The sequence below is a fragment of the Podarcis cretensis genome (assembly GCF_951804945.1).
Source record: "Podarcis cretensis genome assembly, chromosome: 1".
Lineage (NCBI taxonomy): Eukaryota > Metazoa > Chordata > Lepidosauria > Squamata > Lacertidae > Podarcis > Podarcis cretensis.
In genome coordinates this window covers 79,314,720-79,333,482 of record NC_137170.1, presented here as the reverse complement: position 1 = coordinate 79,333,482, position 18,763 = coordinate 79,314,720, and the positions used below count along the sequence as shown (strand labels likewise).

Here is an 18,763-nt window from a genome sequence, read left to right as displayed (position 1 = left end):
GAGTAGGCGCACACCCAACTCTGTCCTCTGGTATGTAAACAGCATGTGACGTTCACATGGTGAATGTGTGTACTCTATTATCGGGAGCAACAAACAGCAAATCCCTCTGAAGGCATTACAAACTGTGTGCTGCTCTGTATAACAAAGGAAAGCAGCATTAGTGACACAAGAGTGACCCACACCACTGAGGTCACTTAGGAAAGGGAATCCAGTTGCGGCCGCTGCTTTTCCCCCATGAGAAGGATGACCTCTCGTTTGCTTGTTCCCCAACTATGCAGAATTCACAGAGTACTTTGCATGATGAAGGGCCATCTGCAGTAGATTAGGGCAAGAGCCATCTCGTGAACAATCTCTTCCTCTAAAGGTTGCTTACACTTGTGATTCAGGGCCAAACTAGACATGGTGCTAAAGGGGTCAGAACTGGGGTCAGGAGTCAGAACAGCTGCTGAAGCCCTCACCCAACAGGGAACCACTGCCACCCACTGGAGTCCTGTTTCTTCTCTTCTTTGCTGTTTTCACTTGTTCACCTGGCCCTCTAAGCTAGCGGGAGCAAGGAGGAGAAACATCCGCCTCATCTTGCTTTGCCTCTCCCCTCTAGCCAGCTGGGCCCCAAAGGGAAAGGTCATGGGAATGGGTATTAGCAGAAGTGGGAGCTCATTCAAGGAGAGTGGTTGAGCGTAGAGCTGGCACTGATTCCTAACATCTAGGTAATGGCTATCAAAGACTGGCATATTCTTTCTTGCTAAAGGTAAAGGTAAAGGGACCCCTGACCATTAGGTCCAGTCATGACCAACTCTGGGGTTGCGCACTCATCTCGCTCTAGTCACTCTCCCACTTGAACTCCTTTCAGCATACAAAAACCTGGTGCACTGTATACTAATACTAATGAAACAGCTTCTGGGTCAATATTTTTGTATCTCAAATGAATTAAAGTCAGGAAAAATGTATTTCCAGATAAAAGGTCAATCTGTGATTTTCTTCTAAATCTTTAATGTTTTCAGCAAAGCTGCTTGATGGGGGAAGGGGGGAGCTATAATAATCCTTGTCCTCAGTAACCCAATGTGGCTGCAAATCACTGGAGAAAGACAAGCACACCTCCACTGACTCCCAGTATTTTTTAGTCTCCAAAATGCAGTCCTCGGCATACAGGCCAGGGGTGTTGATGCTAGACGTTGCCTAATTTACTAGGGCTGAAATGTAGAATTGCTCATAAATAAGGCTGCCAGGCTTCAGACGCCAGCAAATGACTGGGAGGCAGAGCAGACAGTCACCATAAAGCCAGCATTTTACAAGGTTTTACTAAGGGCCCCATAAACCTTTGATAGATTGACTACACATCAAGAACAACTACCTGGTTGATTTGTTGCTCTACTAAAATGCTTCATGTATTCCTTTCCATTTAACAAAATCCTCAGCATTTCTCATAAAATATATTTTATTATAAAATCTTGTTCTATATACATCCTTCTCATGCAAAGTAGTACTGTTTAATTTGTTGCTTTAATTGGTAATGAATCTGGGAAATGAACACTGGGAAATTTTTGCTCATCATCAATGCGCTTTACAAGTCAACCAGTTTATTTAAAAAAAAAGTCAGCCATATGGAAGCATTAAATATTAGAAAGAAACCAGATAGAATGTGTGGTTTTTCTCACCTTCTCCATCAGTCATCTAATTCCCTGCCATACATCTGCAAATGCAACAAAGCTTCTACTTTTGTTATCAGAATATATTACCAAAAATATATGCAGTTGTGTATAGGCAATGTCCTAATCCACACAATTGTGGTCAACGAATCTGAGGGTTATGCATTTATCAGGCTAAAGAGAAAATAAACTTCAGCAGAGCTGATGTTTGATGCAAGTGGGATCTGCATCAATGTACTACTGCGTGCTGCTGGAGGACACAATCGGAGAGGTTATAGAACAGCCACAAAGTGTATAAATATACTATGTACTGAAGTTAAATAAAGCCTCATTATGTTCCATCCAGCAGCTAGGAATAGTCTGCCTGTTACAGTGGGAGCCCGGGGATGACGTTGAGGGTATTCTTAGTAAGAAGGCTGCCTGCCTTGGGTGGTCTTCGCTGCTCCAGTTCTGTGCTACAGAGACCATTTGGCAAAGGTTTGGCCCTGGCATACTCACAACGCAAAAGGAAACCAATGCAGAGCAAACTGGAGGGAAGCTTCATGCCCTTAGTGTCCAAGGGCTAACTAGAATAGGAGCTGCCATCCAGAAACTGAACTGAGATATTTAAGGAGCTGCAAAGGAATCCCACCCTTTCCTGACTCAAAGTAAAGTTATCTGTTTTCTACATTTATATTTTCCCACATGTCCAGAGAGGGCACATGATGAACAATGAGCTTGGCACTAAGTAAAATCTCAACTCCTTGCTGGTTACAATGAATTTGTCAGAGCTGACACAAAACACAGCCATTTGCTTCCCTTTCTAGGAACTGTTCTCCACTCAACTGCTCAACCAGCCAATCCTAATGCAGCTCCCACTCCACGCACCTCTGTCTGTCTGCACACCACCCACCTGTAATTTGGCAACAAGAACACTTTGCCCTCAACAGTCAGTCATGGCATCCCCATTACCCAAAACTAGTCCCCTTTCCTGGGAAACCTGACCAAGATCTGATAAGATCCTATTCAACTGGGAGAAACAAACTTCAAAGGTCATTCAGCTTGGACTTGCGTAATCAACTAATTAAAGGTAAACTGTCAATAGTGAACTGTACTGCCAAGGTGATACAACCATGGTTTATTGCATGAATGCTTCTTATAAACAGATAAATATCTGCACGCTCTTGCAATTCTATACTACAAGAAAATGAATGAGATTCCAGTTGTGACTGCACCCTCCTAATCACATGAAAAACTTCCAAGGTTTACAGCTGTTTGAACTCCAGCTATGTGTCTTTGATCTCTGACCACACACAGAAATATGCAAGCCAAGATAGATAAGACATGTAAGATTAACTGAAAGGTAAATTGGCTAATTTGTTACATGCTTCCTCCCCTCTGCAAGCACCGACTACTTTTTATTATCCAAGAGAGCCTTTCTGCTTTTAAACAGTTGCATGATTAGCAAAAATTCAACACAGATGAAGTTTTTCCTCAGTGTGCAGATACAGTGGTGGGAAGAGCTCTACCTGCTGGGTTTCAGCTTCTCACGCAGCCACTAAAGTCATAGGAGACCACCTAGGAAAGAACCAGCAACTGTAGGAACCAAGAATTAGCCTCTGGAACCCACTGCTACAATTGCTGATCCCCTTGTACAGGAGCCTGGGCGCTTAAAAAACTGCAGTGTATCTTGATAAAAAGAATCCCTTCCACACACTTAGTCAGAATCAAAATAAGAAGTAAAAGTAGCAGTAACCTTTTCCACGGAAAAAAATTCCAAGCCAGATTGTCCTATAAAGCCATTCTGAAGTCAAGAATTTGAGCGCACCAAAGAAAACACAGACCAAAATACTTTCCCACTATAAAGTTTATTTTCAAGCAGTCTCCTGTTGGGGAAATATTTGCATCTGATGATCTGATGATACTGCCTTTTTTCCATCCAGTATTTGGTTGAATTTGGCACTGGATACAAAAGTGTTTTTTATTCAGGGCATAACCCAAACTCTTAACGGTGTGGTCTGGAAGAACAACACACTCCAGCAGTAAAAAAGAGTGAGGGAAGAAGCCATATTCATTGCAAACTGGGAAACGCCACAAAACATTGCATGCGAAATTAGTGTGTGCAAAAATTCTTCAACTCAAGTAAAAAAATACCATCTGTAAGCACAAGTCAGTGTCTAGAATTCTACCCACTTTGCAGTGAAGATGAACTAAGCTAGATTTTGCTAAAGATAAAAATCTCCAGAAAAAGAATCCTGGAAAAGATGGCATCAAGTGGCACCCTCCAGTTCTTCTGCATTTTTCTGTCCATTTCTGCTTCATATTTCTTTCCAATGGAATAGTCCCTTACTGCATTGCTCCAATTACATTAGTTGATTCAGTTGTTTTAACTGATTAATTAACTGAATCAGTGTGCTGATGTCAAATAAATCTGCATAAAGTAAGAAGGATAGAAACAAAAAGAAACAAGAAAGCACTTTGCTAAATGATGCGGGCAAATCTCATAGCCAATGCCACCTTGATGGTGCAGGAACTCTGCTCTTCTTATTCACCATATCTCACCCCATAGGCAAACCTACACAAAAATTTGCGCTCTAGGTCTGAGAAAAGCTTTGCCTGTTGAATTTCAAATTACCATGCAGATCCTAAAGGCACAGAACGCCAGGACTAAATGTTGGCAACCCAAATCCAGGAATAGCATCTTTTCCTCCTTCTCCAACAAGGCTTCCTACTGTGATAAATCATTCATAATAATGCAGCTTAACACTGACCTCTGTACATGCCAAAATACCCTTCGGAACGGATTGTCTTGATAAGGCAGTCAGACCTATTGAAAAGATGGAGGGCAAGGAAAGTCACTGATTGGGGTTTTAAACATAGTTTCAGTCACTTGATACAACATAAGTCATTACAAATAGTGTTTTAAGTCTGGCCACATTGCTCAGCTAGCTGCTCTTTGTCCTGTGTTTAGTCATCTGGCTGCAGGTGAGAAGAGCAGGCAATTCATACACCTCAGCAGGCTTCACTAGAAAGGCAGAAAAGAGATGGAACATTTTTTTCCAGTTTTATGCTGGTGGAAAAATGGAAGTCTTTGTAAAAACTGATACAAGACCAGGTGCAGCAAAAAGCAACGGCACCTCTCTCTGAAGGATGCACTGCCTTTCATAAGACATATCAGAATAACCCCCAGGAGTTATCCTTAGCTAATTAAAAGGCAATGTCAGAAGCAAAACTGCTTTCCTGATCTACAGATTTCTTTGGAATCATGTACCTAACGCCTTTTGCTTGTCCCCATGCTAAAGCCTACAGATGAACGGGGGGCATGGAGTGCAATGCTATTCTTGTCCACTCAAAAGCATCCGCTGAGTTCAATGGTACTTACTCAAAGGTAAGTGCACATAGGATTGCAGCTGTAATCCATTAGGAATGTTGAGTATGTAGGGGCTTATATTGGATTTTTGATGGCTCAATTATTAAAGTTAATACCCTGTACAAATGATAACCAAGAAGTTAATCATGAATCGTTTCAATTTTTAAAACTGAAACTTAAAAAAAATATATATTATGTTCTATAATAAGAGATGACAGGGTGAGTGACAGGAGAAGGACTGTTGCACATTTGATAGTAGTATAGGAGAAAGAAATTCTCTGTTCTAAACAACTACTAAACAGCTAGTGCAAGACCCAAATGTAAAACTCTTGTTCAAATAAGAAAAAAATAAGCACAGTACTGCAAAGCAGCTTTACTGTGCAAATTGATTGTTCAAAAAAAAAAAAATGATTGATGAATAACTACTACACAATTTCTTTCACTTTGTAACTCAAGTACTTACATGCTTGTGTACATTCTCTGGCCATTCTGCTGATTCTGTAGGCGAGTTTTTGCCAGGTCAATAGGAAATACACAGGTGACCCCAATTAGCCCAGCTATCCCTCCATTGATCAGCTTGGCAGGTAAACTGTGAGGAAAAGTGATAGAGAGGCACAAGACGACATCAAAAGGTGAAATAACTATAGCAGCCATATGTTCAATCAAGATACATGAGCAATAAGAAGAAGAAGAAATAAAAAAAAATTATACCCCGCCCTCCCTGGCCAGAGCAGGGCTCAGGGCAGCTAACACCAGTAAAATTACAATAAAAACATAATGGGGGGGGGGGCAATTTAAAATACAATTTAAAATGCAGCCTCATTTCAAAAGTAGCCCATAGATCAAAACCATAACGGGAGGGAAACATAAGGGTCAGACTGAATCCAACCCAAAGGCCAGGCAAAGCAGCTCTGTTTTGCAGGCCCTGCAGAAAGATGTCAAGTCCCGCAGGGTCCTAGTCTCTTGTGACAGAGTGTTCCACCAAGTCAGGGCCAGTACTGAAAAGGCCCTGGCCCTAGTTGAGACCACTCTAACCACCTTGCGACTTGGGACCTTCAAAGTGTTGTAATTTGTGGACCTTAAGGTCCTCCGCAGGGCATACCAGGAGAGGCAGTCCCGTAGGTACTAGGACCTCAGAAAACTCTCATTGCATCTTAGGGACCAACAGGTTTGTTGTGGTGGAAGCTTTCATGGATTAGAGTCCCATTCATCAGATGGGTTAGTTATGGAGACTCCTCTTCATGAAAGGTTATGGTACTTAAGGAATCACAAGACTCTTAGCTTAGGTTTTTCCGTGCCAGACTAGAGTTCCTCATTTGGAATGTGACTATTCAGATACAAGATCAATGGGTGCTGCTATCAAGCAAGCATGTGTACAATCGCCATAGAAAAATCTACATAATCTCATGGTCACAGAACATCAGAAATTTTTTTCATGGAAAGCCTGAGATTCACATAATTCTTTTATGATTGCAACAGTTGCAGAAAAAAAAGAAAAAGAAATAGTAGTAGTAGTAGCGTCCATAGTATAGTAATGACTCACTAGTTGCACAAAAACAGTATTGTAGAACTTTGCTGAAATTTGCTGATTTCAGAATAAAGAAGCCTAAGAGCAGGAAACCCACCTCTCAAATGAAGTTAAGTTTAAAAGATCCCCCCCCCAAAAAAACTTTATATCTTTGTGCCCAGTCATATATTAGGGCCTATAATGCCTGGCACTGAGCCTATATCAGGGCTTTCAAATAGGCCAGAAATGGGACAGTTGGTCATGCAGAGGATGGTCTCAGAAAGAGAGACATAATAGCCTTTAAAAAAATACTTATCCAGAGCTGATTATTCCGAGTTTGCATTTCATGATTTATAAACAAAGAAAATCATGGAGCCTTCCCTTCCTCTAAATCTGAAACTATAGTAAATTAACACTGAGCCACCTTGGAAATTCAGCAGATTAAGACAAACATCCCAGAGTAAAGTTTAGAATGACAACCCTATTGTATTCTGCAGCACAATTCTGCAAGTTGACAAAGAATCTCTTACAGCAAACAGGTCTAAACCAGTATTCTCACTCTCCAACCCACACTCCCTGGTGCGTGTTATGCAGTCTAAATATTATCAGTTGTGTACAGCAGGCAGCTGGACTAATATAAATCCAGACACTTACCTACATACAAAATAAACCATGAAAACAAAGCCCACTATACTCTCAAAATCAGAAACACTAGAAAATCTGAAAGGGCCAGACTACAGAAGTTGCATAGAACACATGGATGAACAGAAAAGTCTTTGTCTGGCATCAAAAAGACCACAAAGAGCAGGCATCCCCAAACTCAGCCCCCCAGATGTTTTGGGACTACAACTCCCATCATCCCTAGCTAACAGGACCAGTGGTCAGGTATGATGGGAATTGTACTCCCAAAACATCTGGAGGGCCGAGTTTGGGGATGCCTGACAAAGAGGGTGCAAGGCTAGCTTTCATGGGAAACTCACTATTGCATAAGTGAGTGCCACTATTGAAAGGACCCCCCCCAGTTGGTTATCTGCAATCCTTCATTGGGCAGGGCCACCTGAATCAAAGTCTTTGAAGAGGCTCTTAAAGTTCCACCACATGCATATGGCAGAGGACATTTCTTTCAATCTGGTCCCAAATGGTTTAGGCTCTATGGATTAAAATCAGACCTTTAAATTGGGCCTAGAACTGCGCGGACACAGCTAATATAGTCTGCCCAGCACCAGCTATTAGTATTGTGCCCTATTCTGGAACAACTGTATTTGCAGACTTTTTTTATTGGGTGGTCTATATACAATGCATTGCAATAGTCTAAAATGGAAGGTTACCAGAACATGGGTAATTGTAGCCACACTATCTCCACCCAAACAAGGTTGCAGCTGGTGAATTAGCTGAAGCTGATAACAGCGCTTTGAAGAACATAGGTCTCTTAGCTTCAGATGAAAGCGCTGGATCAATAAGCACCCCAGATTGCAAACTGTGGTCCTTTATGGGGGATGGAATCCCATGTAAAATAGGCTGAAAATAATCACCTGGGTGAATGAACCACTATCAGCATTCTTGTTTGAACTGAGTCTTGGTTTATTCACCCTCACCCAGCCCATAATCACTCCCAAATACTGGTTCAGGGTTGTGACAACCTCAGCTAAGTCCAACGAAAGTGAGAGAGAAAGCTGGGTGCCATCTCCTTATGGGTGACAAATCAGACCAAATCTCAGGATAACCTCTCCCAGCAGCTTCATGTAGATGTTAAACAGCATGGAAACCCTGTGGACTCACAAAGCACTAAGGGGTGAAGAGTATTATCCCAGCCCTACTTTTCGGAAATGGCTGTCCAAAAATGAGTAGAACCACTGCTGGGCAGTGCCTCTCAAACCTACCCTAGACAGTCAATATCAAGAAGGACACCATTTGTGATGGCACCAAAAGCCTTTAAGGAGTCCAGGTCAGAGAATCAAAAGGGTTGCGCTTCCCTTGTCTTTCACTCAAAAAAAGTAATCCCAGGGGGCAACCAAGGGAGTTTGTTGTCACACAGCTAGTAGTTCTCTGTGTCGTCCTATCCTGCATTTTTAAAAAACCACACACATTAAAACCTGTTGTCTCAATTATAAGATGTGCCAGTAAGAGGATCTCTTTTCCCTGAAACCATTAAAATAACAAAATCCCCAACTCTTTGTCAGAAGACAACACTCATTGTCTAGCTAAGGCTCTCTCTACAAAAGCTGCTCTTAGGTAACAATGAAATTGGAAAATCACTCGTGAAATAGACAATGGCTGGACGTAAGCAGAGCCAAAGGATCAGAAAGCATTTTCTCAAAGGGCAACAGCAAGTAGAAAAGCTGCTCAGATTCTCAGAGGGAGACTTGCTTTTCAGGAAAGGTCTGGCAGCACACCCAAAATGGTTGATTGGGAAGAGCCAGCCATTAAGCAGAAGAATCAAAGTCGGGCCTTGACAACTCACCTGAGCATTACGTGCCATTTGCTGTGATATGTTCTGTGTCTGTTAAACAGCTCTGTTGTCTGTTAAACAGACACTGCAAGAACACTTGCTTGATTCCATTCTAAAGTCACAGGTTGCTGTGACGGTAGGGTAAAGGTAAAGGGACCTCTGCCATTAGGTCCAGTCGTGACCGACTCTGGGGTTGCGGCGCTCATTTCGCTTTATTGGCCGAGGGAGCCGGCGTACAGCTTCCGGGTCATGTGGCCAGCATGACTGAGCCGCTTCTGGCGAACCAGAGCAGCGCATGACTGTTTACCTTCCCGCTGGAGCGGTACCTATTTATCTACTTGCACTTTGACGTGCTTTCGAACTGCTAGGTTGGCAGGAGCAGGGACCGAGCAACGGGAGCTCACCCCATCACGGGGATTCGAACTGCCGACCTTCTGATCGGCAAGTCCTAGGCTCTGTGGTTTAACCCACAGCGCCGGTACAAAACAACAAATTAGCTACATAATTACAGCGTATGCCAGGGGTTGGCAACCTTTTCATCCTAGTGGGCCAGATCATCATCATCTCCCATCCCCCAGTGGGTAGAGTAACCCACCTGACAAAGTTGAACCATGGGGTTGGGGGGGAGTAGTCTGCTTCCGCAGCATGCTTCCCCAAAGGGAACAAGCATCCAGCAGGACTAAACCCATCAGCTAACATCACCCAGTGAGTGACAGGCAGCTGTGGTTTGCGGGGAATGACCTCACATGCCAACTTGGAGCGCCTGTCGGGCCAAGGTTGGCCAGTGAGCCAGAGGTTCCCCACCTCTGGTTTATGCCCTAACATCTTGTAGTTCATTGCCTGCTGGTCAACTGTAAACCCACAAAATATAAAATACTCTGGTTTATTAAGACAACAATGGTGACATAAATAATAGAGATATGCTGAGGACCAAGTTTTTAGTTTGATATATGGTACCTTAAATGACTCAGGACCACAATACCTCAAGGACCGCCTCTTTCCATATGAACCTACCCAGACCTTCAGATCATCTTCTGAGGCCCTCCTTCGTGTGCCTTCTCCTTGAGAGGTCCAGAGGGTAGCAACATGAGAACAGGCCTTCTCTGTAGTGGCTCCCTGTCTGTGGAATGCCCTCCCCAAGGAAGTCTGCATGGTGCCTTCATTATACATCTTTAGGCATCAGGCAAAGACATTCCTTTTTAACTAGGCCTTTAGTTGATCTGATTTACATCCTATGCCCTTTTAAAATGTGGTTTTTTTGGGGGGGGCTATTGTGTTTTTATTATGTATTTTGTGGTTTTATATCTTGATTTTATTCTGTGAACTGCTCTTATACCCCCTGGTATAGGGTTGTATATAAATTCAATTATTAGTAGTAGTAGTAATAGTACCCAGAATTTTGTGTGTTGGCTACCAAAGAGGAGATAACTTATTGCTTGTATAGCATATTAGGAATTGTTAACTTGTTCCTGGATCCAAATTGGTTGCTGGAGGGCCAGGTAGCCTCATTTGAAAGGAAAACCTTTTACCAGCTATGGCTGTTACATTTTCTATGACCATTATTGGACAGGGATGGTCTGGCCACAGAAGATTCAGGCACTGGTAACCTCTAGACTTGATTACTGCAATGTGCAGTACATGGGACTACCCTTGGGCCTGGTCTGGGGGCTCCAGCTGGTGCAAAATGCTTCAGTCAGACTATTGGTGGGGTAAGACTCTCCCTAGCACATAACACCTATTAAGCTTTTCTATAGCACTAACTTTAACCCCTAGAAAAACATGCCATTACTATAAGATATTAAGCCTCAGTTTAATATAATGTCTGCAACATCACCCATTGCTTTAACCCAGGATTGGTAAATATTCACCCAGTGGAAAGCTGTCATGGATCGCCTTCCAGTAATATATAGGCAAGCTCACAAAGCTATTTCCCATGAAAACAGGCAATATATTTCTTAGTAACCCCACTCAACTTTTCACCTTCCATTTTCCTCATACTTCCCCCCACCCCGCAACGTTTGCAGCAAAAAAACAACAACTCTGTAATATCATTTGCCTGTCCTGACTGTGCAAAAGGCAAAAAGAGCTCAGTAAACCCAGCAGAAGAATTAAAGTAAGATCACTGCACAGTCTTACTTTATAGCCTCAAACTTTGCAGCCTTAAATTGCATGCATACTATATTTGTAAGAAGCAGAATTCCAATGAGACATTTTGCTCCCTGATTTGATCTTCTCACAGAGGAAAGAGTTGAAATTGCACAACCTTGCACAACATCAAAGTCCTTTTCCCTCCCTGCTGATAGTTGGGAGGGGACCTGAAGTGTTGGATAAAATCTGGCTGGAGGCTGCATATGGCCTGTTTTAACTCCTCTAGACTTTCTATTTCCCAGATAAATATGTACATTAATTAAAAGATGTTTGCATGCCCCAATTTTTTATTATTGGTATTTCAAAGGTGCATTCCTGTGCCTCTAAAATAAATTAATAATATTTCCAGTATCATACAAAACTTATTTATCTTACTTCTATTTTAAATGTCAGAATTATAGGGTTAGTTCCAGAGTGACTTAAGTTGAAATTCGCTCCCACTGATTTCAATGGGAGTTAAATCAAGTTATGATTAAATTAACATGGATCTAGTTCTAAGGACAAACAGGCCCATATACTCATGGAAAGTAATTCCACAGTGCATTATGAGTGTGAGTTTGATTGTTTACTAATTTTCCCCGGCTGAATCCACTCACATTACATTGTATGCTGCTGCATGGAGTGTCCTGATAACTAGCTTTTTGTAGAGTGCAAGTGGCTGTCAAAAGAAGGGGAACAGAAAAGACCTGGTGCAGAGAGAAACAACAACCCAACTCTTTGCATCCCAGTGCAAAAGTGTATTTATCCACCTCAAAAACTAACAACTGGGCCTGTCTCCCAAACATGCAGGATGTCTATAGCTTATGAATTACCTATGCAGATATGATTTCAAGCATGTGGGTCCTTGTATCAAAAATATTCCTGTCCCATGGAATACAGGGCATACTCTCAGCTAAGTGGGCACAGCATTGCAGCCTGAATGTTTGAATCGGCTCCATATGCTGTTCCTCCTATTCTGTTCCAACCACAAGACCATCAGGGGCAATAATGAAGAAAGGCAAAGGGGTAGAGAAAGACGAGAGTACTTTGGGATGTGTTGTGGACCTTACGAATGAAGAAAAGCAAATGTGGAAGGACAAAAGGAACCAGAAGCAGAGACAACAGTTGAGGGAAGAAATGCTTTTACCTGATCTGTTTATCAGCCATTTAATACAGATTTGATCTTGTGGAAACTAGATTTGTTCTTCCAGAAGTCTTTCAAATTCTTTGGCGTTCAGTCACGTATTTCTGAGCAAATGGTTATCTAGAAAAAGACAGAAATACCAGGATTATAGTTTCTCATCATCGCTATAAGCTTTTTATATTCAATAAGAGCACTTACAATCTCTGTCATCATCAGGAGAATCATGCAAAGTAGATTAGGCATCCTCATTTTCAGAAAAGGACCAAAAAACAAAGAGGCATAATCTAAAAACATCCAAAGAAAAGTATAAAATATTTTCTCTTCCACATCCAAATTTTAAAACAGTAAAGACCAGTCTTCCAGGGTCTATGACGTACAAAGGAAGATGCCAAGGTTCAAACATCCCAGGAAAACCACATTATCTGCCTAAGAAAGGGCATCCCTGGATTCCTTCGCCGGAGACATGGAGCTTCTGCTCTTATTTCAAACAAGGTAGAGGTACTCTTTCACATGCTCTATGCCAGGGGTCAGCAACCTTTTTCAGCCATGGGCCGGTCCACTATCTTCAGACCATGTGGTGGGCCATCTTCAGACCATGTGGTGGGCCATTTATTTATTTTGAAAAAATAAATAAATGAACGAATTCCTATGCCCCACAAATAACCCAGAGGTGCTGTTTAAATAAAAGGACACATTCTACTCAGGTAAAAACACACTGATTCCTGGACTGACCATGGGCCCGATTTAGAAGGTGATTGGGCCTTAGGTTGCTTACCCCTGCTCTACACCATTATTACTTCTTGACACTCTGGCAAGTGGAAACTTGCAGTGATGTCTGTCCCCCCTCTACATGCTCTCATGAATGGACCATACCTCTCACATTCACACAAGATTGATCTGATGGGACAGCACCAGATTTAGGGTGCTGTGGGCAGTTCCCCCCCCCCCAAGGATGCTGAGCCGAGGCAGTGCAAAATTGAGAAGATCTGTTTGGGGGTGCCAAATTTTGGCCTTGCTAAGGGCATCTTATTACCAAAGTCCGCCCCTGGATTAGATTTCCTTTAAATCAGGCTAACTTTATTAAGTCGTCAGATTGTTGAAAAACTGGTCAAGTAGGCATGCCAACTTGTTGAACTAACCCCAATAATGATTTGAGTAAACCATTACACAGCATTGTTTTAACACTGCAGACACACTGTAAATCATGCCTCTTGAACCTTATATTACTTTGCAATCTATACCAGATCCATATGGAAGTTCCTTCCATTAGTACTGGTTGTTGGCTCAAGTCATGCAGAAACAGCCTTATCTTGATTCTCAAAATGTTTACCAAACCTACACAGAGAACATCATTTCATTTGTAAGTTATTCATATTCACGTTTAATCTTTTTTTTTTTTAAGAGCAGTATATTTCCAAGCTATTTTCTGCTGCTAACTGAAGCAAGACTGTGAAATCACACCCACTCACCCCACGGTACCCAGGCAAGGCGCCTGCCCAAAGGTGCCAAGCTGCTGTGCTGCCAGGAGGGCATCGGAAGAGCTAAAGGGGGGGGGACTTGCTAAAGGGGGGGACTTCTTTTTAAAAAGAAGAAGTGCCTTCTGCATAAAACTCTTAATGAAGAGAAGGGTGGAGTAGAATGAATCAGTAAGTAGGAAGAAAGGGGGGGGGAACCTTGCAGGGTGGCGTTTTTTTTTCTAATGAACCTCATACTAAAAGCAACTGTGCAGAGTCACAAAAAGAAGCAACAATAAGCCCCACATGCAAAACAGAAAAATTGAAAAAAGTAAATGCTGTATCCTAAAGTGACTGGGCATAGCCTGAAGTGACAGCCTTGGATTTAGGAACTGTTGAGACCCTATAACACCGGTCCTGAAAGATGTACATTGGCTCCCAGTACGTTTCCAAGTACAATTTGAGGTGTTGGTGCTGACCTTTAAAGCCCTAAACGGCCTCGGCCCAGTATACCTGAAGGAGCGTCTCCACCCCCATTGTTCTACCTGGACACTGAGGCTCCAGCTCCGAGGGCCTTCTGGCGGTTCCTGCACTGTACGATGTGAAGTTACAGGGAATCAGGCAGAGGGCCTTCTTGGTGGTGATGCCCGCCCTGTGGAATGCCCTCCCATAATATGTCAAGGAAATAAACAACTATCTGACTTTTAGAAGACATATGAAGGCAGCCCTGTTTAGGGAAGTTTTTAATGTCTGATGTTTTATTCTGTTGGAAGCCACCCAGAGTGGCTGGGGAAATCCAGCCGAATGGGTGGGGTATAAATAATAAATAATAATAATAATAATTGTTGTTATTATAACCTGCTTAAAACTCACTCAGGATTTTCAGGCACACTGGTGTATTAATTTGATCCACAAACTTGTGGTGCATTTTGTATTTGGTTTCATAAATGTTACTGTTGTTTTATACTGTTTGCCAATATGATATATCATTGCTTTACTCATAGGGCAAGGTAAAATTAAAAATAACCCTGCAGTTTTAGATGCTGAGCACTGCTCAATGCATGTTTTTTGCAACAATCTCTACACACATATTTTCTTGTCAAAAATTACCTAACACATTTCGGAAAAAGGAAGATATATTTGCTCTCTGTAGAGTTTGAAATTTTTAATCTATACACATAATATGCAACAGTGATATTGTTCCAACGGGATTAGGTAAGCGCTAGTGCAAATTCACGCACACATAATTCTACTCTATTTCTTCACTATTCAGATATGGCATGTACTGTATGTGTGAAACAGTTATTACATATCAAGAAAACACAGAGCTTTAGTTTCCCCCACCTCTGCCACCACACTGCAACACTTTTCAGCAGTGCTTCTTTTCTAGAAAAACAGGTGCAGGAACTCCCAGTTCTCCCACTTTAAGGACGACCCAGTTTCCCCAGCTGGGGGGAAAACCCCTGCTTTTCAGTACAGACAGTTCACACATTCATCAGTGTCCTAAAACAATGTCATCAAGTGATGAGAGAACTGATGTAATCTGTGATAAATTAGCTCCTGAAACTTCAATCTGTTAGCATAAGGACAGCAGTACAGAACAGGTTAAGATGGAAGAATACATGTTTGAAAACATTCTGCTGAATAGCTGGAGGGTTACTAAAGCAAATAAAAAAGACAATTGTCTCCATCAGGTAGTTTTTATTACCAAAAAGACTCTGGAAGATATGTTTGGCAGTGGGCTAACATGTGCTAGGTCCTTCTAAGCAGAACCCTGCCTGGGTTCCTAATGCAAGTGATTGGGCGCTAGGGGAAGGGGGGCCTGTTAGCTGGATAGCCAACTAACTGCAATGCAATTGAGCTCTTAACCCACAAACTTGTCCATGCGTCAGAAGAAACAGTAGCATAAATGCACCCATTTCAAAACATCGCATTCACCGCTTTACTGTGTTTCACCCAGATACAGAACAGCAATAGTAACCAGTGGTGGCTACTTCCCTTTTGGGACTGCTAGGGTGGAAGGCATGGAAGAAAACAACAGGAGCCAGAGCCAACTCATTCTAGTTTGTCCCTATCCTCTTCCTCCCTACAAAGGAGTATAAGGGCAACACTGAGATGGAGGAGGAGGAGGAGGAGGAGGAAGAGGACAGTTAATACTACCCACCCACCCCAAACTGGTTTTAACTAAGACAACAGGCAAGCAGAGGCTGGCTGAGGGCAGATTGAGATTGGTGGGGCAGTGTCTCATTTGCCCTAATGGACTAGGCTCCTTTGATAGTGGGGGCTCATCCAGACCTGTCCCTGCCCTGCTGCTTTTCCCCTAGGGAAACTCATAATTTACCACTGAATCGGACCAAATGTCAATCGGATTTTCTCTGAACTGACATTTGCCTGATTTATCACTGAAGAGCTGGCTTTTCTGGGGAAAGTGGCAGAGCAAGGGGGAAAACGCTTGAACCTGTGCTTTCTAGACATACGACAAGTCTGGATGAGCCCTGATTTATGTATTGCCTCTAGGTAAAACATGTTCTTTTATGGCCCAGGAGAAATAACAGTTGATGCTGTAAACATTCCAGCCCACTGGAGAAGTGTGAAAGCATGAATTAAAAACTAGCCGTTTCCAAGTCAGAAGCTGAACTGCATTCACCCTTTCTTAAGTGTTTTGCTTGCCTGACATCAGCTGGGAACCAGCTTCCATCTAGCAATTCACCATATCTCATTCACTCTCAGAGACATTCCACTTCAAATGACTGACATGCCCCAAAGGTAGAGAAGTTGTCAGTTGTTGGCATGGCAAACAGGTCAGCTACCATCCTCCCCACCAGAGGCTTTTCATTATCAGCAACTTTGGAATGAGTTGTACAGATACATTTGCATTCTGTAAGGGAATTATACACATCAGTTCCAGAAGAGGGTTTGATTCTTGTTTACATTTATAAGTGTGTCAAGTAACTGCAGAGAACCAAATATATTCCCCAAAAAAGATGTTATTTTGACAGACCAAGAAGATCAGCTTTCATTTAAATAATGAAAAATAAACAGGCTTAGGTGTTTGGTCTGCATTATTTCTTTCAACTCTCTCATATCTCTGCAAACCACTGGTAGCATATTGACTGAGCCCTCCAGTCTAGTGGTGCTGTTGCAGAACGCCAGATCTGCCCATAAGAAAACCATGCTCATCAATGACTTGATTGTGGATGAATGGGCAGATCCAGCAGGCATTACAGAGACTTGGGCGAAAAAGCTGGGTGGGCCATATCTTACCCAGCTATGCCCACCTAGGTTTTCAGTACTGCACCAGGCTAGACTGGGGTGGTCAAGGCTATTGTCCATAAGAGTGCCATCTCCCTGACCAGGAAATCTTTTGACCTTGAGACAGGTTTAGAGGGTCTGCAGCTGGTGTTGGGCCAGAGAGGCAGATTGTTGTTCACCATTTCTGGGGTATTGCTGGAGGATCCTAGGATAATAGGGTATTTATACTCTCTGTACCACCACTGGCAGCCCTACGGGTGAGGAAATTATTGTAATTATATTATTAAGAGATGCCAGAAGTTCTGAAAAGAGGAAATATTAAGACGACCAAGTTTATTCTGTTTTTCATCATTTCTCAATAGCGAGAAAGCACTAATTTTAAAGCACCTACTTCCCCCACCCATAAACAAAAAAGAGCCCACTATCTGGAAGCAATCTTCAAGGTTAGCTGCAAGGTGGAAATTCAGAGGGAATGTGGAATGATGCATTATTTAGGAAGGCTTATATTAATATGAACTGATGGCATGTGTTTTTTTCTTTCACCTTCCCCCCTCTGCTTTTCTTTCTTTGTTACACTGGTTGTTAAAAATAATTAAAAGACTTATCTTAACCAGGTGCTGAGAAAAGAATCAAAGGCAAAGAGGAAAAGAATCAAGCAAAGAGGAGCCTCAAAAATTATGTCATGGAGATCTTGGCTGAAAATCTACCTCTTTGAAGGAAAGGACCAAAGGATAATCTACTCCAGCATTCTGTTCCCACAGCAGCTTGTGGTAGCCCACCAGCAGGACATGAGTGCAATAGCACAACAACAATGCTAATTGATGGGTGTCTGTGTGCTTTCTTCTCTCTGCTGTTGAACAAATGCCACTCTGCTAAGTAAAGAACTGTGCACAGCTCCAAAGTTCACACATGGTTGCATCAGTAGAAACTGAGCCAAGGACAGAAATCATTAGCTATTTTGTACTTGTTCCTTGGGGACTAACACAGCAACAATTTTAGGAATAAAAAACTTACTATAGGAGGCAGACAAATCCACTTCTTGAACTATCCTATATACAATAAATATTATGAGTGTGGACCATGCTGCTCTAAGACTTTTCTGATGTTATCAGTAAGATTTCCTTGGCAAGCCAACAAAACAAATACTGTTCAGGACAGAAACGCCTGACCTATCACAACAAAAGACACTGCTTAAGGTTTGCTATCTTTTATTAAACTGCTAGTTGTCTGAAGGCACTCCAAGGTTTCGAAACCAAATTCTTTTAATCTGTTCTGTTTAACATTACATTTACAAACATGTCTGATATTACACACACAAACTGTCTTTCATCCACTCTACAAGCCACACTGTTTCATTGAAAGGGAGATGGCATAGGAGAGTCTAGCTGACAGCAGCTTAATGTTAACACTTTCCATAGTAAAAGAAAAAGTTGCCCAATTAAGAAATATTAATTATACAATAGGACATTAATTTTCACCTGCAAGTGGTGAACAATTCAGTGCAAGTGGTGAACAAACTGCTATATTGTTCATTTAACTAATGATCAATTTTATGTTTATCCCATTTTTCATTAGTTTAAAAAGAGTAGCAAGTTGTTTGAAATAGTTTCCAATGTTGTTTTCATTGTTGCGACCCACCCAGGGATGAACCTTTGACTAGAGTTTAGATGCTAAAGTTGATCAGAATCCACATGGGCATGTGGATGTTGTTTTAGGTTTTCAAATTATTATTATTATTATTATTATTATTATTATTATACCTCACTCAATTTACCGCTCCTTCCTCTATGGTTTCCTTTTTGTCTATTGCTTGCAAGCCCCGTGGGGTAAGAGGC

At 42.0% G+C, this 18,763-nt stretch overlaps 1 protein-coding gene across 4 annotated transcripts in view; it reads right to left on the bottom strand.

Moving 5' to 3' along the window:
* SLC25A22 (solute carrier family 25 member 22) overlaps positions 1 to 18,763 on the bottom strand; it is a gene marked incomplete at both ends in the record, with an annotated part of 70,214 nt that overhangs the window by 22,466 nt on the left and 28,985 nt on the right. For 2 of the 4 annotated variants that reach the window (XM_079971137.1, XM_079971135.1), the window contains 3 exons: positions 4,397 to 4,452; positions 5,459 to 5,584; positions 12,226 to 12,342. In XM_079971137.1, the coding sequence (XP_079827263.1) occupies positions 4,397 to 4,452; positions 5,459 to 5,584; positions 12,226 to 12,245 (202 nt within the window). Of the gene's footprint in view, positions 1 to 4,396; positions 4,453 to 5,458; positions 5,650 to 8,963; positions 9,056 to 12,225; positions 12,343 to 18,763 lie in introns of those variants that run through there. The other 2 variants (XM_079971136.1, XM_079971134.1) reach the window with 2 other exon arrangements.